This window comes from Nomascus leucogenys, unplaced genomic scaffold, assembly GCF_006542625.1.
Source record: "Nomascus leucogenys isolate Asia unplaced genomic scaffold, Asia_NLE_v1 001156F_51818_qpd_obj, whole genome shotgun sequence".
In the NCBI taxonomy this organism is placed as follows: Eukaryota; Metazoa; Chordata; class Mammalia; order Primates; family Hylobatidae; genus Nomascus; species Nomascus leucogenys.
This window is the reverse complement of record NW_022096498.1, coordinates 16,751-39,125: the sequence shown is the minus strand read 5'-3', so window position 1 is coordinate 39,125 and position 22,375 is coordinate 16,751. Positions and strand designations below refer to the sequence as shown.

At 56.0% G+C, this 22,375-nt stretch overlaps 1 protein-coding gene across 2 annotated transcripts; it reads left to right on the top strand.

The window, feature by feature from the left end:
* Positions 1-2,008: 2,008 nt before the first annotated feature.
* Positions 2,009-11,415, top strand: LOC101176027 (protein FAM240C). 2 transcript variants are annotated; one of them, XR_004029133.1, is made up of 3 exons: positions 2,009-2,135; positions 7,167-7,315; positions 11,060-11,415. XR_004029133.1 is itself a non-coding variant. In XM_030808767.1 (3 exons), exons 1-3 carry the CDS (start codon positions 4,135-4,137, stop codon positions 11,184-11,186), a joined length of 288 nt encoding a protein of 95 aa, XP_030664627.1. In that variant the 5' UTR covers positions 4,057-4,134; the 3' UTR covers positions 11,187-11,407. The 2 variants fall into 2 exon arrangements, 1 of the variants encoding a protein (XP_030664627.1); XM_030808767.1 differs by lacking the exon at positions 2,009-2,135 and adding an exon at positions 4,057-4,146 and having other exon boundaries at positions 11,060-11,407.
* The last annotated feature ends 10,960 nt before the right edge of the window (positions 11,416-22,375 follow it).

The window sequence follows — 22,375 nt, the reverse complement described above, 5'->3', positions numbered from 1 at the left end:
CCGTGTGCCTCCTGAGTCGAGAGAATGTCTTCACCCTTCGCAGCAGCCACTCAGCTCCTGCCTGCTGCGATGCAGGACGTTCCCAAATGGTTCCCTCTCCGCCCCCATCTGAGGGCTCCTCAAAATCAGGGTTTCGCCCCCACCCTGGAATCCCAGACACCCACCGCAGCCCCCGCAGGCCCCTGAGAAGTGCAGGATCCCCCTCGCTGCTGGGATTCTAGTACAATCCTGTGTCCGGACCACATGGGGGAGCCGGCTCAGTGGCTTTATTTTTAGGTGAAATAGTAGTTAGTCAACACCTTAAAATCTGGATATGCTTCCTAAAAATTCAGATTTGAGGCATCTATGGAAAAAGTTTGCCCAGAGCAGCTATGAACTCAGCACCAGCCGCCCGTGGACATGGCTGCATCTCACTTTGCCACAGACCCCGCCACTCCCTGTTGTCCTCCCCAACACTGAGCCAGATGAATAAGGACTCTGCAGCTAAAGTTCATTCCTAGAACGCCTGGCTTAGGCAAAGTCCCAGCCCCAGACATGGCTCCAGAGGCCATCCCTGCCTCCCTGCCTCCCAGGCCAGCTCCTGGCCCAGCTGCTGACCCCCAAGGCCTCATGAGGTTGGTGCGACGCTGCCTTCTCTGTGGGGACTTCTGGGACACCCCCCTGCCACCTTGTGCTTTGTGGCAGGGGGTCTGCAGCTACAGGAGCGTCTGTGCCCCCATGGCTCATTCACTCAGACCAAACATTGCTGTAGCCCAGGGACCCCTCGGGAGGGCGTGGGCACTAGCAGGCAGCACTGTGTACCCATCAAGCTGGGCATGGGGAGGGCAGCTGGCAGGTCTGAGCTGCTGGGGCCTGGGATGCCGCTTCAGTAGGGCGGCCACACTGGGCCAGGCATGGGCCCGAATCCCATGAGAACTTGTGGCCTGTCCAGTGTGTGGAGCTTCAACGGGGCACCATGGACAGGAAAGACACCCCCTCCCCACGCTAGGACTCGCTCCTCCCCTCCCCACGCAGGGACTTGGGCTCCACCATCTATCCTGATGGCTCCAGGCACCAAGGGCCTTGTCTGCTGAGAGGGCTCAGACAGGAGGTGGGCCGGGCGGCAATGTGCACGGGGGGCAGGTGTGTCCCCAGCACCAAGAGAAGGTCACAGTGGAGCTGAGCAGGTGCAGCCTCCACACTCGGGCCTCAGCCTTGCGGCCCAGGAGAACAGAATCAAAGACGGGCATCCCTGGAGCACGGGGCCTTCCAGGCTGCTCTGGGGTGAGACAGAGCCTGAGACCCCCTCCTCACGCCCCCTGCAGGAAGATGAGGAAGCCTGGGCCTCCTCTCCAAGCACAGAGAGGCCCCAAGCAGGGGCGGGGCAAGGAGGGTGCTGGTCTCTCTGGCGTTTTGTGAAGGGAGCTGCACTCACGGTGAGCTGGGCGCAGGGCCCACCGCACCGTCCTTGTCCCCTGCCACCATCTGCCGGTGCAGCCGAGCGGGCGGCGAGGAGGGTCCTTGCAGAGAAGCAGAGACCGCCCTATGCAGGCGTCTCACCGCGGACATGGGCGAGCGCTTCAGTTCGGAACATTTTCTTTACAAAGGATGTCATGGCTGTGGCTCACTAATTAGTGGTTAATAGCACCCAGTTCAAAAATGACTTTATAATGTGATCACCGGGCCCCTTCCACATGGCCCAGCCATAGACGGCACCCCCTTCTCAAGGGAGGGCGGTCCCTGGGAGCCAGCAGGCCTCATGCGGAGCAGCCGCCACCAGCCTCAGGAGCCCTGAGTGTCACCGAGTTCACCTTCATGGCAGATTTCGAGGAAGGGCCCTGGGCCTGACCCCTGGGCTCGGGGAACGGCACCCGCGTGCCACAGTGAATGCAGGGCCAGGGTGCTTCAGGCGCCGTAATTTAGGTGCGTGGAAGCCCCGAGTGGCCGTGCAAGGGGACACAGTGCTCAGCACTTGCCAACTCCCGGGCAGACCGGGCCTGGGTCCAGGTTCTCAGGTCCAGCGTCCGGTGGCCCCCACACCCTGGGCTCCCGGGAGGCACGAAGGACAGAGCTGGGTGACGCCGCACACGGGGAAGGCTCAGCCTGTGCTGCTGCTGCGACTGTGAGGAAGCTGGCTTCACCGTCACAGAGCCCAGGTACAGGGGCGCAGGACGGGGCTGGCACAGGAGGCTTGGAGAGGCGTTCCCGGCTGGCAGGCGGAGGGAAGCGGCAGGCGGAGGGAAGCGGCAGGCGGGACTCCTGGGCTGGAAGGCGGCTGAGCCCGGTAGCTGGAGCCCGGCAGCCTGGACGACCGCCTCTGATGGGGTGGGGGTGGCGGGTGCAGGGAAGTCCGCTCAGAACCTCCGTGGTGCTACCGGGTCGTCTGGAGCCCACTGCGCTGGGGTAGCTCAGGAAAGAGGAAGCAACGCAAAGGCCTGAGCCTGGGGCAAATGCATTCTCCCAAATTCCTCCTCCGCTCTGGCTGATGATGCAGATAGTGCAAACTTGACCTACAAACTCCGAAACACGTGGAAATCAGAACGCGCTCCCTGCGACCTTGCTGCTCCACCAGGCCAGCACGTGGCGCCTGAGGTCCTCCGCACGCGTCAGAATGAAGGCGCCCGGAAGGACAGGTTTTGAAGTCGTAGGCCGGTGTTTTGATTGTTGGTTGGTTTGGCTTCTCGGCTGCCTCCTCTCGTGTGTCCAGAGCAGGCGGGGAATCCCCGGGGCGCTCACGCACAGGACCTGGGGAGACCGCCACGGGCTTCAGTCCTGGGGCTATTCCGTTCCGTTTTTAGGTCGCTTCCTCCCATCTGTGCTGCGCGCAGCGGTTTTTCTGAAGCAGCTGCTGGTTCTCACCGCGTCTTGCACCCGCGCTGCGTGAGCGCCGTCTTTCCAGCTTGTGCTTTCCGTGTGCTGCGTCACGTCCCGGCGCGTGCTGAAGCCCAACCCCAGTTCCCAGGGAGCCACAGATCCAGGTGTCCTGAGCACACGCCAGGACTCGGGAAATCACGAGCAGCTCCCAATCCACTGATGACACCCACAGAACTCCAGTTTAAAAACAAAAAAACTGTGACGGATAATATAAAAAATAAGTGTGCCGTCTGCTTTATGATAGTAAACGAAAATTTCCCGAAAGCTTTCACCTGAAACCATCAATGACTCGGAAACCTCATAAAGAAGCAAGTGACTCGGGAGATCACGGAGCCCGGCCCTGGCCCTGCCCTGCTGCCCGCTCCCTGAGGCCTGGAGGGATGGAGCCTGAGAGAGGAGCCCCGTCCGGGACAAAGCCTGGGGGCTTCGCTTTCTGCATCGACCTGATGGCACCAGGGCGGCGGCTGGGACAGCTGGGTGTGGCTGGGAGGGTGTTTCCCGACGCGGTGACCCCCGAGTGCTGGGCGTCACCCTGTCCTCTGACGGCCTGAAGGGGCCGCGGTGGAGGAAGGAGGAATGGCTCCAGCTCGCCTGCCGTCCTGCTTGCTCCACGACGCCTCATCTCACCCTCTCTGGACCAAGGTCTGGAATTTACACCAACCTCCCTCAGAGTCGGGTTGACTGACACCGCAGGCTTTCCTGGGTCCCAGATGGCAGATCCCGAGACCTCTCAGCGCCTGTCCCCACAAGAGCCAGCTCCTCACAATAAATAGGTAAATCCATGTATGGGCGGGGCAGAGAGACCCTAAGCATTTCCGCACCTGCCTTGAGTGTGTCTGCATCGTCGTTTTGTGATATACATTTCGCCTGCAGTAAGTGCAAAGGCCGCCATTCCTGAGACGCAGGCCTGGGCAAAACTAGGGACTCCTAGATGCCCGACACCCCTCCCCAGACAAGGCTCCCTCCCACCCACGAGGTTTCCTGGGAGCAGCCGTCGAAAGAAGACAAAAACAGTCCTGATGGGGCCTGAGGGCAGAGGAGGCGCAGCCGGCCGTCCTCCAGATTCCCATGCTGCCAACAGCTGCCCGCCAGACGGACAGCTCTGCCAGGGACGGCGCCCAGAGAGAAGGCAGCGCGTCTTTCTGGGACTGAACCGACGCCAAGCATGCGTGTCACCGAGCCCATATAACAGAGAGCGGCAGGCGAGATACAGGCGTGCACCCGGAGAGGACAGGCCGAGGACCCTCCACAGAGACAGGAAAACCTGCCGGTCACTGAGAAATGGTTAGAAAAGTAAGCTCTTTGTGATGTGACAGGCGCTGTCCTTGCTTGAGAGATTGGCGCTGCATTTGGGGGCCTCCAAAAGGTGAACAGAGTATGTGACATATCTGGCACAAGACGTGAGCCCACCCACATTTCGCTGGGGGAATTGAACTTTGTAATTTTGTTTTCCCACTGGGATTCCTGCCATCAACGCCTTTGGTGGGGGAGCGTGTCTCCGTCACCTGCCTCACAACACGCACCTTTGTGTGTCTTTTGTTGTTGTTGTTTTGTTTTGTTGCTGTTGTTGTTGTTGTTGTTGAGATGGAGTCTCACTCTGTCTCCTAGGCTGGAGTGCAGTGGCACCATTTCGGTTCACTGCAACCTCCGCCTCCCGGGTTCACGCCATTCTCTTGCCTCAGCCTCTCCGAGTAGCTGGGACTACAGGCACCCGCCACTATGCCCGGCTAATTTTTTGTATTTTTAGTAGAGACGGGGTTTCACCGTGTTAGTCAGGCTGGTCTCAATCTCCTGACCTTGTGATCCGCCCGCCTCGGCCTCCGACAGTGCCGGGATTCCAGGCCTGAGCCACCACGCCCGGCCGCGTGTCTGTTTTTTCTGTCTCTGCTGGTTTGCTGGTTCTCCCTTTTGCTGCTGGTTTGTTTTTGTTCCATGAGGGTTTAAAGGGCTGCCTTTGGGGGCTAAGCGTCCTAGGAGCAAAAGCTCTAACGCCCAGGTTGCTCTCTGAAGCCCCTGCCAAGAACAGACAGGTCTCAGCTGTCAGATGTTTTCCAGATGTTACTTGGTTTGAATCTGACACCAGCCCCGGCTTCACTCCGGGAGGCGTCTGCCCAGACACCAGAGGAGGTGCGAAGTTCCGGGGAAGCTGCTGGGCCCGGCCCTGACTGGTGGGTTCTGTGCATCCCACTCTCCTCATTGGATGAGTTTTCACTCACTGAATTCTCACCAGCGTCCTCAGCACAGGCAGGCGTGGCTGAGTTCAGTCCCTTCATGATCAACTTTTCATGTCTAAGTTTCTAGAACAAAGGGCATGGCATCAATGGGCGATTTCTGTGGCCCTCCAGGGGCAGCTCCCCAGCAAAGCGCCCAGCACCCACATCACAACAGGCTGCACAGGCTGCAGTGTCCGCGCCTGTGCAGCCGGAAGCCCCCAGCCAGGGGTCACATCAAGCTCCTCGGAGGAGTCCCCAGCCCCTGTTCATTGCAACCTGAGCCGAGCTCCAGAAGGCACCCTCACCCTCTCCACCTGAAGCAGGTGACGTGTTTGCAGGAAACGAGCCCGCAGGTCTCAGCTGCCTGGTTTTCCTCTCGGGCCACGCTCCTGCCACCCTGTGTTCTTCCCCAGCAAGAGAGAAGAGTGGGGGGCGGGGAAAGAGAAATGCCTCCAAGGCCAAGCAAGGCCAAGCTGAAGAACAAAGTGCCCCGAGGGAGCCAGCCAGGGCTGCAGAAACGGCTCTGTCCACCCCATAGGCCCCGAGGAGCTCACTGGACAGTGGCTTAGGGGCTCAGGCAGCCCCAGAACAGTGGATGCCGCATTCATTCTAAGACCCACTGCCTTGCACCCTGAAACGTGGCCCTGGCTCCCTTGTGTAAACCCCATCCTCAAGCACAGAGCAGGGCCATCTACAGAGACCTGGGACCAGGCCAGGGCAGGCACAGCCCAGGGACCCAGGCTCCACGTGTCCCAGGGAGAGCTGGCCCAGAGTGGGGCTCCCACGGCTGGGTGAAATTGGGAGGAGGGCTCCAGAAAACGCTGCTGCTGTCAATACTTTCCCATTGTCATGGACATTCTTTGTTTGTTTGTTTGTTTGAGACGGAGTCTGTCACCCAGGCTGGAGTGCAGTGGTGCAATCTCACCTCACTGCAACCTCCACCTCCCGGGTTCAAGCCATTCTCCTGCCTCAGCCTCCCGAGTAGCTAGGATTACAGGTACCCACTACAGATACCCACCACCAATCCTGGCTAATTTTTGTATTTTTAGTAGAGACAGCGTTTCACCATGTTGGCCAGGCTGGTCTCTTAACTCCTGAGCTCAAGTGATCTGCCAGCCTTGACCTCCCAAAGTGCTGGGATTACAGGCGCGAGCCACCACACCCGGCCTTGGACATTCTTGATGGCTGTAGATTGATATTCTAAGACTGCTGGTGTCCCATAGATGCACAAGTCCAAAACAGTTGGAAAGTAAACATTTCAGTCAGCCTCACTTTAGCATATTACATCAAATAGCAGAGCTGAAGTTTTTCAGTGAAACCTGCCACATTTAACCCCACTGCTGGGTTTACATATTTCAAACCAAAAGGTACCCAATAACCAGGTGTCGAGAGAGGCCAACTGAGCCGGGCACGCTGGCTCACGCCTGTAGTCCCAGCACTTTGGGAGGCTGAGCTAGGAAGATTACCTGAGCCCAGGAGTTCAAGACCAGCCTGGGCAACATGGTGAGACCCCATATCTACAAGATATACAAAAATTCGCCGGGCGTGGTGGTGCACACCTATAGTCCCAGCTACTCAGGAGGCTGAGGTGGGACAATCACTTGAGTCCAGGCGGTCAAGGCTGCAGTGAGGGGAGATTGCACCACTGCACTGCAGCCTGGGCGACGGGAGTGAGACCTTGTCTCAAAAACAAGGGACGGACTCACTTGGCACAGAAGCCACAGCCCCATCCGAGAAACGCTCACCTCGCTGGTGGGACCACGGATCACCTGCGCACTAACACACAGAGAGAAGTGCATCATTGCTTAGATTTTAAAATGACTAAAAGCCCAAAATGGAATTTGCCCTCCATTTCTACTTCTGCAAACCCAGGAGACTGTTCCAGAAGGTGGAGCCGGTAGAGCATTTAGGAGCCGGCCAGGAGCCACCTGAGGCCTGAGTTTCAGAGGGCAGCCTCCGCCATCCCCCACGCACCAGGAAGGCGGGGACCACGATGCTCCAGGCTGAGCCAGCTCCTCTGCCGTCCGGGTGCTGGAGCACAAACTCCTCAACGGGAATGGCATAAGGTGGCTGAGCTCTTCTCCACTTTTTGTTTTCCAGAACATGAGTAAAAGCCTCACTCTGAAGAATCCTGGAAGAGTAGCATATGATTCAGGCGGGATAAAGATGTTTTGGGAGAAAAAAATCGAGCATCATGCAAGACACCTGCAGAATGAGGACATGAGGGTTCGTAGAAGCGCCCTGAACAAGTGAGTCGGGGTGTGCAGTGCATCGGGGCCCCCTGTGCCTGAGCTGCGCTCGACACCCAGGGGCAGGGCCCAGCCAGCAGTGTGCCCTGACACAGCCCTGGCCCTCAGCCCACCATGAAACCCCTCAGCTCCAGGCCTGTGAAAGGGGTCAACCCAGGAGGGAACTGACAGCTATTCACTCACCTTAGTGATCACATTCGGAACGGTAAGTGGGAAATGACAAGACACCACGTTGCTAACCGTGAGACCAGGAGCCCAGATCAAACATCACTATCCAGGCAACACCACACCCCAATGCCCACGGACAATTCACCCACACCCCAACAACCACACCCACCTCCCCTTCACCCACACCCCCTTCACCCACACCCCAACACCCACACCCCAACACACATACCCCCTTCACCCACACCCCAACACACCCCCAACACCCACACCCCCTTCACCACACCCCAACACCCACACCCCCCACCCACCCCCCACACCCCCCCCCCCCCCCACCCACACCCCACACCCCCCCCCCACACCCCCCACCCACACCCCAACACACCCCCAACACCCACACCCCCTTCACCCACACCCCAACACACCCCCAACACCCACACCCCTTCACCCACACCCCAACACACCCCCAACACCCACACCCCTTCACCCACACCCCAACACCCCACCCACCACATCCCCTTCATCCACACCCCAACATCCACACCCACACCCCCTTCACCCACACCCCAACACCCACACCCCAACGCACATACCCCAACACACATACCCCAACACACCCCCCAACATCCACACCTCCTTCACCCACACCCCCTTCACCCACACCCTAACACCCACACCCACCCACATCCCCTTCATCCACACCCCAATACCCACACCCCCTTCACCCACACCCCAACACACATACCCCCTTCACCCACACCCCAACACACACCCCAACACCCACACCTCCTTCACCCACACTCCACCCACAACCCAACACACATGCCTCCTTCACCCACATCCCAAAACCCACGTCCCTTCACCCAATCCTTTCACCCACACCCCAACACCCACACCCAGCACACACGCCCCAACACACATACCCCCTTCACCCACATCCCAACACCCACACCCCCTTCACCCACATTCCCTTCACCCACACTCCCTTCACTCACATCCCAACACACATACCCCAACACCCACATTCCCAACACCCACATCCCAACACACACACCCCAACACACATACCCCCTTCACCCACATCCCAACACCCACTTCCCTTCACCCAATCCTTTCACCCACACCCCAACACACACATCCCAACACACACACCCCAACACACACACACCCTTCACCCACACCCCCTTCCCCCGCCATCTCCCTGACACTCTGTCCAGGATCACAGGAACTTTTCCAGGAGGAAATGTCTTTCTCTGACTTGTTTTTCTGAGGTCACTGCCCTTGAGTGACGTATCTGTACTTGTGCCCTTCCTCCTCCCAGCAGACATGCTCAGGAAGGCAGATACCAAGCCAGCACGCCTTTCTCTCCTAAGGCCAAGGCTGGGGTCTATGGGTGCTGAGTGGGTGACCCTGAGCCGACCCAGGGTGTAGCCACTGCTCAGGGACAGCTGGGCGGGGAGCAGAGCTCCTCATTTGCCGAAAGATACTGGCCGGCACACAGCAGGCGCTTCCAGAGGTTCCGGGCAGCCCTCGGTGCTCAGGCCCCGAGCAAGAGAGCTGTGGTACCCCTTCAGCAGCCCAAGGCGGTCCCACAGAGCCTGGGGGTGCCCCTCCCCACTCACCAGCTACCCAACTACAGACATGGACCCAGCACAGAGCCCAGCACCACGCAGGCACTCGGCAGACGATGGTGAAGGAGAGGCCCCCCCACCACCGAGTGCCTGCCCCAGGGCCCTGCCTCATCCCTGCCCTGTGCTTCCCGGACGTGTACCTCTGCGTGCCTCTGCGTGTGCCTGCATGTGCCATGTGCTTCCCGGACGTGTGCCTGTGTGTGCCTCCGTGTGTCCCCGCGTGCCTCTGCGTGTGCCTGCATGTGCCATGTGCTTCCCGGACGTGTGCCTGTGTGTGCCTCCGTGTGTCCCCGCGTGCCTCTGCGTGTGCCTGCATGTGCCATGTGCTTCCCGGACATGTGCCTGTGTGTGCCTCCGGTGCCCCGCGTGCCTCTGCGTGTGCCTGCATGTGCGTGCTTCCTGGACGTGTGCCTGTGTGTGCCTCCGCGTGCCTCTGCATGTGCCTGCATGTGCCATGTGCCATGGTGTCCTCTGGCCATTGCCTGGGTGCAGGTCCCAGGAGTGGGCTCAGGCCCCGGGACTGTGTGTCCACGCTGCCTCCTCTGGCCCCCGAGGTGGAGGTTGGTGTCCAAGGCAGGCACCAGGGTTCTCTCAGGGGCTGGTGGAGCCTCCATTTGCACAATCCCCCTCCATCCACCCACACAGCCTGGTTCTCCCCAGGCCACAAGGCCAACCACTGCTTTTAAGGAGGTCACTCAGGGTTCCCGTTAGAGAGTAGCCTAACTTTCCTCCCTGCGTGAAGCTTAGAGAGCTGAGAGGGTCCCGTGTGCTGGTGTGAGCCCATGGGCCAGGCCCGCCCCAGGAAGCCACCGTGAGAGAGGAGCTGGCCCGTGGGGGACATGGGCCATTCGTAGCCCCTGGCTCGGGACCCCATTGTCCCCCGTGGAGGGACAGGGGCCGCTGGTTCCACCACCATGGGGCTGGCTGTCCTGGCAGCCTCTCTGGGATGGGCGGCTGGCTGTGAGGGCCGAGGACTCCAGGCCCAGGGGCGCCAAGGCTGTGGGACTGCGGCAGCTGCTGACATCTGCCCAGCTGACCCCTCATGCATGGAGCTGTCCTGGGCCCCACCAGTCAGCAGCCACAGCCTGGCAAGGGTGAACGTAGCTGTTGCTCGGGGACCATCACTGTGGGGCCCAGCCGTCCGGGCTACACTGCCTGCCACTCAGCAGCACCGTCGTCATCTGGGTCCTGGGCATCTGGGACAAGTGTCCTCATGGACACAGCTCACTCTTGGCTGGAGCCAGGCACCCACCCCACTCTCCAACATCTAAAGCCAAAAGCACTTGAGGCTGAAGGAAGCGGCAGCCGCGGACAGGTGGGATCTGCCCAGGTCTCAGGGAGCCTGGACCACTTTGACCAGGCCATTCCTGCCGCCAGGTCCGCCCATGCGTGGGGCTGAGATCACAACAAGCACCGTCCACTGTGGCCAGGCCGGGCAGGTGAGGCGGGCAGGCAAGCGAGAAAGAAGTGGGCACCCACAGGCAGCCGGGCAGGGTGCAGGGAGGCAGGCGGGCCCTAGGCAGCCACAGAGGCCGCCCCGTCCTGCGAGGGCACCTGCCTCTTGGTGAGCAGAGCAGAGACAGAGGCTGCAAGAGCTCAAGCTCAGGCACAGTCTCTCTGGGGCTCAGAAGCTTCCAGAAGTGGGGGCCCAGGCTGCTTCCCGGGGAAGCCATTTTTCCTCTCCTGTGAGGAGGGTCCTGATTAAAACCCCCCACCCCCCCGCTGGGCAGCAGCCTGAGCCAAGGCCGGCCACGAGATCTCAGGGCCCTGGGAGACCCAGCAAGGTCACAGCTGCCGGCTGGGCAGGGACGCGGTGACACCCCCACCCCCGGCGGGCAGTGTCACACTCCTGCTCTCACAGGTGCCCAGGTGCTGAGAGACACGGGCCTGGCCGTCACTCAGTCCTGAGAGCTTGACTCACAATGCCGAAATTATCGCCCTGCCCCAGGCTCCGCGTGGGATGGGCTGAGCAGCTGGAGCGGAGGAACAAGATGCTGCAGGGCCCAGGGAGGTGCCCAGACAGGGTCCCGGAGGCCGCTGAGTCCCTCCACACCAAGGACAAGACGGCGGCCTGAGGGCCCACGAGCTCCAGACTCTGCATGAGCTTCCGGAGGGTCATGGAGAAAGAACACCACGCGTAAGGTACCAGCATCCACGCCAGAGTTCACAGGATCTTCGTCATGGAAGTGGCCCGTGCCTCGCTGACCCCGTAATAATCCCACCTTGGGGTCCACGCTGCAGCAGAGTCCCAGGGTTCTTAGCACATAGCTGGTGCCCAATAAAACCTGAGTCAATTGGATTGAATGTTTCGTGCTAAATTTTCTTCCTATCTATAAGGTTTATACGTAGTAAACACTTACCATGATGTTACAAGCTTGCAACAAGCCATGTAAAGAAACAACTGCATCTCAGGGACTCTTCAGCTGCCTGACCACCTCTGATTTGCAGATTTAAATGCAATTTTATTTCACCTTTGATCAAAATATGTACATAAGTTTCAACTTCAGGACATGCCTTATACTGCATAAAGCTTTGTCCTTTTCCAAAATTCCTTTAATTATTTCATATTTAGTACCTGAGACATCTCAGAAAATTAAATATCCTCATTTTTACACTTGAAAAAGTTCAGGTTTAGAAAGGGCAGCATCTCTCAAGGCCACGAGGGCTGTTGGAGCCGAGATTCACCTCCTGATGCTCAGCATGGGCCCTGGGAGCCCCACTGCAAGCTGCAACCACGCTGCACAGGTCAGAGGGAGGGAGAGGGGCCGCCACACTGCCCAGAGGCCAGATGGTCAAGAACCTGGGGCGGTCTCCTGGACAGAGGAGGGTGCTGGCTGCAGCCGAGGCCGGTTCTGACACCTGTACCCGCACCCCACACCTCGCGTGCGCTCTTTTATAGCCGCAGGGATCAGCCCTCAGGAACACAGAAGTGCTGGGGCCTCGGCTGGCTGGGGCTGCTGTGGAATCTCACATCATCTCCCCAGTCGTAGATGTTTATGCGGTTCGGTTCTGCTTTGTTTGGACCCTCTGGTCAAGTTGTCAAAGACAAGGAAATTAGCCCCAGCTTTGCCGGTCACGGGTAACCCAACAAAGCACTAACCAGAGGATCGCGTAGCCAGGTCCCTGCTGTGCCATGTGCAGATTCCACGTAGGCCCACGCCATCTCGAGTGCACATTTCTGGGGCTGACCATGAACTAATGCACAGACAGCACGTGCAGAAAGAAGGATCGGAACCTGACACAAAGCCTGGGTGCCTGGACGCCTGGCCTGCCAGTCAGTGGGCAGAAGCGCAGCCAGGGCCCTCGCAACACCATGGAGATGTCCAGGGCTGGGGTCACAGGTCAGCACTGGGCCCCACCCTCACCGCTGGTGACTCAGGGATTCGCAGGGAGGGAGGGCGGCGATTAACAGCCCTGAAGATAGTTCATGAACAGAAACCACTCGCTAATCTTTGCAAAGCCCCAGGCTTTGGAGGAGTGCTTTAATCTGATGATATCCTTAGAACACTATTACTGTCAACACCGTAATAAACTGAGGTGTCAGACTGGACTTTTGGGGGATGGAAGAGCATATTCATGCTGCAATCTTCATCACAGTTTGGCCCTGCAGAACCTTCCAGAACAGCCACCCCCCTCCTGCTTGCCTCATGACCCAATTATTCTCCAATGATGCAGTCACCTTCCCATTGACAGCAGAGGTCCCAGCCACAGGGGCAGCGGGCAGTCTGCCAGCCACATCTTCACTCTCTTTTGTCGTTAATCCTCAGGCAAAGCTGGGCCCAGCTCCCAAAGCTGGGCCCAGCTCCCAAGGCTGGAAGGCGCCCAGTGCAGAAGAGAGACAGGGAGAGAAGGAGACCAGGGAGGGTAGGAGAGGGGCAAGGGGAAGAGGCATGGCTGGGCCGGCTTTCCAGGAGAGGAGAGGGATGCCAGCCCCCAGGGCTCTGAGCCTGGAGTCCCTTCTCACATCTGGCCCCTTTGCAATTCACCTGGTATACGGAGGGCATTTCTGAAATCGGAGTCCCTTCTCACACCTGGCCCCTTTGCAATTCACCTGGTATACGAGGGCATTTCTGAAATTTTTGCTCCAGGAGCTGAATTTCAGTGGAATACCCATTCTTTGTATGAGGCACAGACCGGAGGGGACGTTGGTTGAATACTGAGTAATTACAGGCACTCCCATGATCCACCTGCCAGGCTTGTCAATTTCCTAAAACAAACACCATTGCTCAAGCCTGTTTACTTTCAAAGCACACAATAAAGCTCTCTTGCTAGTTTGTTTTTGTCCTGCTAAATCTTTGAAAAGCTTTCCATAACTCCTGTCAAATGTTGCCAAATTCAATGCAGTTGGCATTTAAATATAACTTTGGAATCGTGCACTGTTCCTTTTCATAACTGACTGCGACTGGGTTGGGAAGGTAGGAGGGCGCGCTCCGGGTGCAGCTGCTTGGGGCTCCAGGGCTGGGCCACATCCTTTGCTGCTGGTGCCTCAGGTCTAGAATCGGGCCCCAGGATTCCTCATCCAGACAAGCTCTGAGACTCAGAATATTCCCAGTTTTAGAGAAGTGCTACAGTGCAGATCCCAGAAGTCTCCTAACACCTGTCACCAAGCATTTTAATGTTTCTGCAGTAAGACTCGGACACGCTCATGCTCAGTTAGGCACATGAAGACCCGGGCAGACTCAGTCATCTCAGACCAGGTGCTGCTGCCCAGCAACCCCCAGAGAGCTTCCCATGCTCCAGAACTGCCGGACTTGGCAGCGGCGGGCGAGGGGCTGAGGAGCTGCCGGTGTGGGCATGAAGCCGCCGGGCTCCGCCTGTGCCCGCCACAGTGCTTGGCGTTCGTGAGGTGAGGCCCAGGCAGTGGGCAATGGTGCTTCCCGGCCTGGCCTGGGCACCGCAGCTCCTCCCTGCAGAGGCCGGTCTGATGCCGGGGTCTGGGCTCCAATCACAGAGGTGCCATCAAGAAGGCAGAAACAGGGGCCACAGAACCAACTAAACCAGGAGGACATCCGTGGATGTATTTGCTACGTGCTGTTTCTTTTTTCTCTAGTGCACATCTTTTTAAAATAAGAGCATTTCCCTACAGAGCCAAAATCGAATTATCATACTTAACAAACATATATCCTTCATATCAGCCAATATCTAGTACATTTTCCAATTTCTCCAGTTGTCCACAATTTCCTCTGAGGGCAGGTTTGTCTAAGAAGATCAATGTGGAACCAGTTCCGCCACCTGCCTCGCCAAGAAGGCCGGGTGTCCGGGAAGGTCCCCGCCGGGCCTGTCGGTGCTGTCCTGGGGGTTTCTTCCCCATCCCCCCTCATTCCTTAGAAACGGAAATCAGCTCCACAGGTTGCCGGATTCACGGTAAAAATTTCGGCTGGGACGTATCCAAGGGATGTGAAGCTCCTGCACTTCTCACCAGGAGATATGCTCCCTGCGTGACCCTCACTGGGAGGCTGAGGCTGATGCCCACACGAGGGGAGGCTCACAGCCTTCCCTGCCGCCGATATCAGACAAGGGTCGTGTCCCCAGCAGCTGCTCACCTCACGGTCTAAACACTCATGGGCTAACCTTGTCCTAGTCCATGATTCGTGGTGTTTGGAAAAGACAATTTTTCTAACTCAGTCACTCATTCACATTTGTGGGCCGACATTCCTTTTTGTTGTTGTTTTTTTGAGACAGAGTCTCATTCTGTCGCCTAGGCTGGAGTGCAATGGTGCGATCTCAGCTCACTGCAACCTCTGCCTTCTGGGTTCGAGCAATTCTCCTGCCTCAGCCTCCCAAGTAGCTGGGATTACAGGCATCTGCCACCACACCCGTCTAAAGTTTGTATTTTTAGTAGAGATGGGGATTCGCCATGTTGGCCAGTCTGGTCTCGAACCCCTGACCTCAGTTGATCCACCCACCTCGGCCTCCTCAACACTGTAATCCAAAGTGCTAGGATTATAGGCATGAGACACCATGCCCGGCCCAACATTCCTTTTTAAAGGAGGTCTTTCCTCATACCTAGTGCCGTTTGGTTAGACTGGCATCCTCTTTCTAGCACAAAACAAGATAATGTTCGATTTTTCCCTTTGGCTGCCAATATTCAAAATAAAGAGTTGGTTTAAGATCTGCCTGAGATGAGTTTTTCAGGCTTTCTCTTAGAGTGTCATTGTGGATTCATGGATGTAAATGGATTGGATGTATCCCAGTTAACTATGGGCCTCATTCTTTTGGATGCTCAGCTTGTCCCAGATGCCACCAATGCCACCTCTTTCAAACTGTCTCCTTGTCTTCTCGACAGGCCGCATTCGTCCTGGAAAGCCCCCTCGCTTTCAGGCACAATGAAACGTTCTGGGACCCTTGTGCACGTTAGCTGTCCCCAACCAGAAATCTGCCATTTCTCTATTAGAAACCAGGGTTTGTCTTGATTGTCACAATGTAACATTAAAATTGCCAGTTCTTGAAATACTGGAAATAAGGGGGAAGCTGCAAATAACCCTATCCCTATTAAAGAAATTAAATTTGTACATAAAAACCTTCCCACAAAGAAAACCCCAAGCCTACAGTAGCAGGAAAAAAAGATTCAGTAGGTACTTATGACAAAATTCTCAGCAAACCAGAAATAATGGGGACCTTCCACAACCTGATTAAGTACATTTATAGAAAACTAACAACTAAAACTAAACTGAAAGTGACCCATACTTAAGGTCACTTTTGACACTTCTGTTCCATACAGTACTGGGGTCCCAGCCAATGCAATAAGGCAAGAAAAGGAAACAGAGGGCATAAAAATCAGAAAGAAAGATGGGGGGAGGGAGGGGAAAAAGAGAGGAAGAAAGCCATTATTTGCAAGCATGATTATGTATTGAGAAAACCCTATGTAATCTACAAAACAAACTACTGAAAATGATTCAGTGAATCTAGTCAGGTTGCAGGATATCTGATCAAGTACAAAATTCAATTATCTTCCTATATTTCTATGAACAATTTAAAAATGAAATTGTTAAACAATTCCATATGCAATGGCATAAAAAGGCACCAGACCTGAAGAATAGAAGTAACAGCCCCAGCTAGACAGCAGCTGATGTCCCCTGAGAGGTCTCATGCAGCCATTCCCAGGCAGCTGTCCTGGGTGCCCACCCCCCACCCACCAAGAACCCTGAAAATCGAGGGTCTGAGCCCAGAGGAGCAGACCCAGCTCATGACAACAAGTGTACAAGGCCAAACAGAAGGCACCTGCTGCTTCTTGCCTCCCAGCCTGACAGACATTTACTCGTGGTGGGGCCAATGAGAGGGATGATGGGAGAAAGAGGCAGGGAGTGAGGGGCAGTGAGGGGAAGGGAGGGAGGAAGCAGGTTGGCAGGGGAGGAGGGGCCAGTGAGAAGGAGGATGGGAGGAAGCAGGTGGGGTGGGGGGCAGTGAGAGGGAGGATGGGAGGAAGCTGGTTGGGGGGACAGTGAGAGGGAGGATGGGAGGACCCAGGCAGGGTGGGGAGGCAGCAAGAGGGAGGATGGGAGGAAGCAGGTGGGGAGGGGGGTGGAGGGCAGTGAGGAGGAGGGAGGGAGGAAATCCACCCCACCCTCCAGCTGGCCTGAGCTGTGGCTGCCTCTGAGAGGGCAGAAGGGCCGGCCTGCAGGCGATGCGCCCCCCGACGCCCACGGAGTGAAGCCGAGGGCACCCCCACCTGAATCCCCTCTATGAAGCTTAATGAGCTTAAAGGAGCATCGGAGCGGGGAGGAATGGTGGCCCCAAAAGACATGTCCCCCTAGAACCTGCGAGTGGGACCTCATGGAGAAAGGGTCTTTACTGATGTAATTAAGTTTAGGTTCTCCAGATAGAATCATGGTGGATTAGAGCGGTCCCTGCATCCAACGACAGGTGCCTTTATAAAGGAGAGAACGCAGGGAGAGGGAAGCCCCGTGAAGAAGGACGGAGCCAGAGTGACGCATCCACAAGCAGAGGAGCACGAAGATGCAGCCCAGCACGGCGGAGAGAGGCAGGAAACGCATCCCCCTCAGAGCCCCCCCACATCCCCCTCGGAGCCCCCCCACATCCCCCTCGGAGCCCCCCCACATCCCCCTCGGAGCCCCCCGCCTCCCCCTCGGAGCCCCCCACATGCCCCTCAGAGCCCCCCACATCCCCTCGGAGCCCCACCACATTCTCCTCAGAGACCACCCCGCCGCCCCCTCAGAGCCCCGCATCACCCCCTCAAAGCCCCCACATCCCCCTCAGAGCCACCGCATCCCCCTCAGAGCCTCCGGAGGGAACCGACCCCACCACCTCTTTGTTTCAGACTTCTGGTCTCCAGAACCGTGAGACAGTCAGTATCCGCTGTTTTGAGCCATCCGGTTTGTGGTACCTTGTTAACCTTCTTCTACAACCCTAAAAAGCAAATACCAGCATGCACTATTTTAGATTTTAAAACTGGGATTATAAAAGAACCACAGAAACACAGAAAAAGGCGCGATTATCCAGTTTTCTCGGGCAGTCGCTCTGAAGAGGAAATGCTCTTCAGAGTGGAATTTGCACAACAGAAGTGGGTTACTGAAAGGCATTGAGGCAGCCTCCTTGGGGGGCGCGGGTGGTCAGGTGGGTGGGGGTGAGGGGCAAATGGCAGACAGAGAGACAGAGAGAGGCGGGCGCTGCCTGCATCCTCCACTTCAGGGGTTTGCCTTGGCCACATAGCTAGTTCTAGCCAAGAAACATGGGCAGGGGTGATGCGGTCCACTCCTGGCCCTGGCTCATAAGGCCCTCGCAACAGCCTCTTCACTTTCCTCCCCAGCTGTGTACTGAACGGAGAGGACACCAAACCAGAGGAGGGCAGCACCACAGGTGGAAGGGGCCGCTGGATCCCTGAGTGACAGTGTGGAGCCGAGCTCCCTGAGGACTTGCATCACAGCACAGCAGTGCTAAGATATGAGGTGTGCCTCACGGATGCACCTGCTGTGTGCATGGGCCTGGACAGCATCCTACAGAGATCACGAAGCCTCAAAAATGTCCTCACTGGGGCCACAAAGAGATCAACACTGGGCCTCAGAAAAAGCGGTGGTGCAGGTGTGGGGGATGCGTTGCTGTGGGCACAGATCTGCCACACCGGGAAGGGCAGGGAGGCCCCTGAAGCAGCCCAGGCAGGTCTGGATCTCGAGAAGCAGCCTCCTGGCAGGAGACCGAAGGAGGCTCCCTGATGCCTCCTCTTTGAAAGACGCTCTGCACCCATGTATTTGTGTTCAATAAGACCCATTTGTTGCACACAAGCTGGCACAGCTCATAATTCAGGGGCAATGGAATTGGAAGGACATTTCAGAAAATCCATAAACAAAAGCAATTATTCTTTTGTGCAGAGGAAAGAAAACACAGCCAGACATTTTTCCTCATTCTCTGCAGTGTCCGTGCGTGTGGCAGCCAAGCCTCAAATGTACTTGCTTCTCGGATTCAGCTCAATCCCCTCCATCAACACAACCACCACAAAACTTGGTATTTTTCCCCTGCGAACTTTGCCCAATTTTCCCTTTTCCATCTGAAAAACAAGACTCCAGGCCACGTTTACTATGAGATTACTTAATGACTCTCTGTTGGCCCCGAGGTCTGCCACCTGCCCCCACCTCACTCCCCAAGGATGAGGCCTGATAAACTCATTCATAGAGAGGCAGAGGACACGGTGATGCAGAAGAACATAAAAGCTGACGCTGGGGCTTTGCCAGGTCCCTGGAGACTGAGGCTACAGGGCAAATGTGCAGTGAAGGGCTCCGGGGTTCCAAAAGCTGTGGGGGGCTTCTGTGGCACAGCCCCTGTGGAGACTCACATACCTTCCTGGAGGCAGACCCAGAGCAAAGCTCTGCCTTAATCCTCCAAGATCTTTCTCAGGCCAACTCCAATTCAACAGGACCTGAGTTCTAGTTCACGGGGTTGTCCTGAGTGTTACAGAAAACGCACATGTGAAAGAGAGGTGGAGCGCACACGTGCAACCAGCATGCCCTGCACCCCGCAGCAGCCAGGTCTGTGCAGAGAAGCCTGGAGGACAACGTGGCTGGCATGGGCTGCTCCCAAGACGATGGACAGATGGACTGGAGCCAGGACCCTCACAGAGTATTTAGGGGGCAGTGGCTGCACGGACAGCAGCTCTTCCAATACAGCTCGGAGGCTTCATCTCTGCCTCACGTGTGGTTTTGTTGCATCTCTCTGAAGGTCCTCTCGTTAAAGACCAGCACCCGCGTAACCCGTCCACAGCCTGCAGCACTGCACACAGGCTCAGACTCCTCGAAACCCCAGATGCTCCCCACCACCCGAGCTCCCACCTGCTGCTGTGAGCAGTTAAACCACGCAAACTTCATTTACAGGATTATCCAGCTGAACACCCAGGCGGTGCTGCTTAAGGGCTGCAGCCTTGAAAGACACACTCAAAATTACAGCCTCAGAAAGCACACATTGCGGGGAAAGGCACTCGATAGAACGTGCTGAGTGGTGGTGCAATCCACCCTGGGGCCCCCAGAGGAGTTTGCATTTCTCTCCCCATGAGCTCCTGAATGGTGCACGCACAGCAACGCCTCACCCACCCAGCACGGAGGGGCTAATTGATTAGATGTCTCTGCAGCACATGCTGCTGGCGCCATGGCTCACAGCAATTCCACGTTTATACTCGCAGCCTGTTTCTCTGCTGTCGGAGCTCTGGCGGGCTGCAGGCTTCACTGCCATAACATGCGGGACCCGGTGTCCACCTGCCATCTCCCCGCCTGGGGCGCCTCTGGGCTGCTAGGCTGGTAAGAGGTCACCCCTGCCGTGACAGGGTAGCCAGTGCTGGACCTGGGTTCCTCCAGCAAATGGCTGTGAAACTGGACAAATACAGGGCCTCTGTGATGGAGCCGACTGTGAGCCATGCTTCCCACCCTCCCCCTCCCCCTCTGCCACCATAGGAGGCGGAGCTCGGGGGAAACAAGGACGGCAGTGAGAGGAGGGCACAGCACCAGGGGTGGGGTTGGCCTGGGGCAACAGAGAAGGAGCTGTGTGGGGGCCGGACAGGGGAGATGGGGAGGAAAATGACCATGGCTCACAGCGGCCTGACCTCCTGGGCTCCAGGGATCCCCCTGCCTCAGCCTCCCGAGCAGCCGAAACTACAGGTGCGCACCACCACACCAGGCTAGTTTCTTTTCTTTTTAATAGACGAGGTATCACTGTGTTTCCGAAAGCAGTCTCGAACTCCTGAGTTCAAGCAATCCTCCTGCCTCTGCCTCCTAAAATTTTGGCATCACAAACATGAGCCACCACACCCAACCGACAGTTAATTTCTTAAAAAGTTAACTTTAATTTATTCAAAAGATTGTCTAAAGCAAAAGTAGCATTGTGTTACGGAGTTTGTAATGTAGGCAGAAGTTAAACATATGGCAACTATAACAGGAAGAACAGGGTTAGAGGAATTACACTGTTACAAGTTTCCCACATTTTGTGTGACGTGAATAGGCTGATAAATTAAGGATTCATTTTGTTGTTTTTAGAATAACCACTAAAAATGGTAATACCAAGAGGCACAGCTAAAAGGCCAACGGAGGTGTAAAACGAAGTACTAAAAAATTTCAATTAACCCAGAAAAGGCAGGAATGGAGGAACAAAGGAACAAAAAAATGACAAATAAAAAACAAATGACAAGATAAGACACTTAGAAAACGAGTAGCAAGATGGGGGATCTACAGCAACCTCATCAATCATTACAGGAATTGCAAATGGAGAAACTCCACGTGCAAAGCAGGGATTGTCACCAAGACCCAACTCCATCTACGGACACCCACTTAGATACAAAGACAGGGTGTCTAAAGATAGAAAAAGATCCACAGTGGGCCAGGAGTGGTCCCAGCATTGTGGGAGGCACAAGAGTGAGGATCACTTGAGTCTAAGAGTTTGACCTGTAATCCCAGCACTTTGGGAGGCTGAGGCAGGCGGATCACCTGAGGTCAGGAGTTCAAGACCAGCCTGGCCAACACGGTGAAACCCTGTCTCTACTAAAAATACAAAAAAAAATTAGCCAGGCACAGTGGTATGTGCCTGTAATCCCAGCTACTGGAGAGGCTGAGGCAGGAGAATTACTTGAACCCAGGAGGCGGAGGTTGCAGCGAGCCAAGATCGCGCCACAGCACTCCAGCCTGGGCAACAAGAGTGAAACTACATCTCAAAAAAAAAAAAAAAAAAGAGTTTGAAAAATACAAAAAAAATTAGCCTGGTGTGGTGGTGCGCCCCTGTGGTCTCAGCTACTCTAGAGGCTGAGGTGGAAGGATCACTTGAGCCCAGGAGGTCGAGGCTGTGGTGAGCCAAGATGGTGCCACTGCACTCCGGCCCGGGCAACAGAGTGAGACCCTGTCTCGAAAAAAAAAAAAAAAAAAAAGGAAAAAGTGGCCAGGCATGGTGGCTCATGCCTGTAATCCCAGCACTTTGGGAGGCCAAGGTGGGCGGATCACAACGTCAGGATATCAAGACCATCCTGGCTAACACGGTGAAACCCCGTCTCTACTAAAAAAAAATACAAAAAAATTAGCCAGGCATGGTGGCGGGTGCCTGTGGTTGCAGCTACTCGGGAGGCTGAGGCAGGAGAATGGCGTGAACCTGGGAAGCAGAGCTTGCAGCGAGCTGAGATCGCGCCACTGCACTCCAGCCTGGGCGATGGAGCGAGACTCCGTCTCAAAAAGAAAAAAAAAGAATAGAAAAAGGAAAAGATAACACAGCGCCAATTCTGTGCATAAGAAAGCAGCCCTGGGACACTCACATTAGACCAGGTAGCACCCTGAAGATAAAGAGGGACATTCCATGATGACACCACAGTCAGCCACTATCAGGATCACAGAAAAATCCTAAATGCCTAAAAAGATAATAACAGTTTCAAAAAACACGAAGTAAAAACGGACAGAACTGAAAGAATAGAGAAATTCACTGTCCTAGTTGGAGATGTAACAGCTCACTTGGGACTGCAAGCACAGCAGACGGGACAGGAAGGATTCGCGGGTTTAAAGAGCACTGTCAATCAGCTGCACCTCATTAACTCTTGGAGAGCATCCCACCCCACAGCTGCAGAACACACGTAATTTTTGAGTGTACACGGAGCATTTACGAAGATAGAGCTTATGTTAAACAGTAAGAATAAGTCTCCGTAATTTTAAAAAGTGAGATCCTGCAGTTTGTTCCTTGATCAAAATGGAATTAAATCAGTAATAGCAAGATCCCTTTTAGACTCTCCACATATTTGGAAAGTGGGCAATACTCTTCTAAATATGCTTCTCAGAATAGGGGGTTTAAAAAA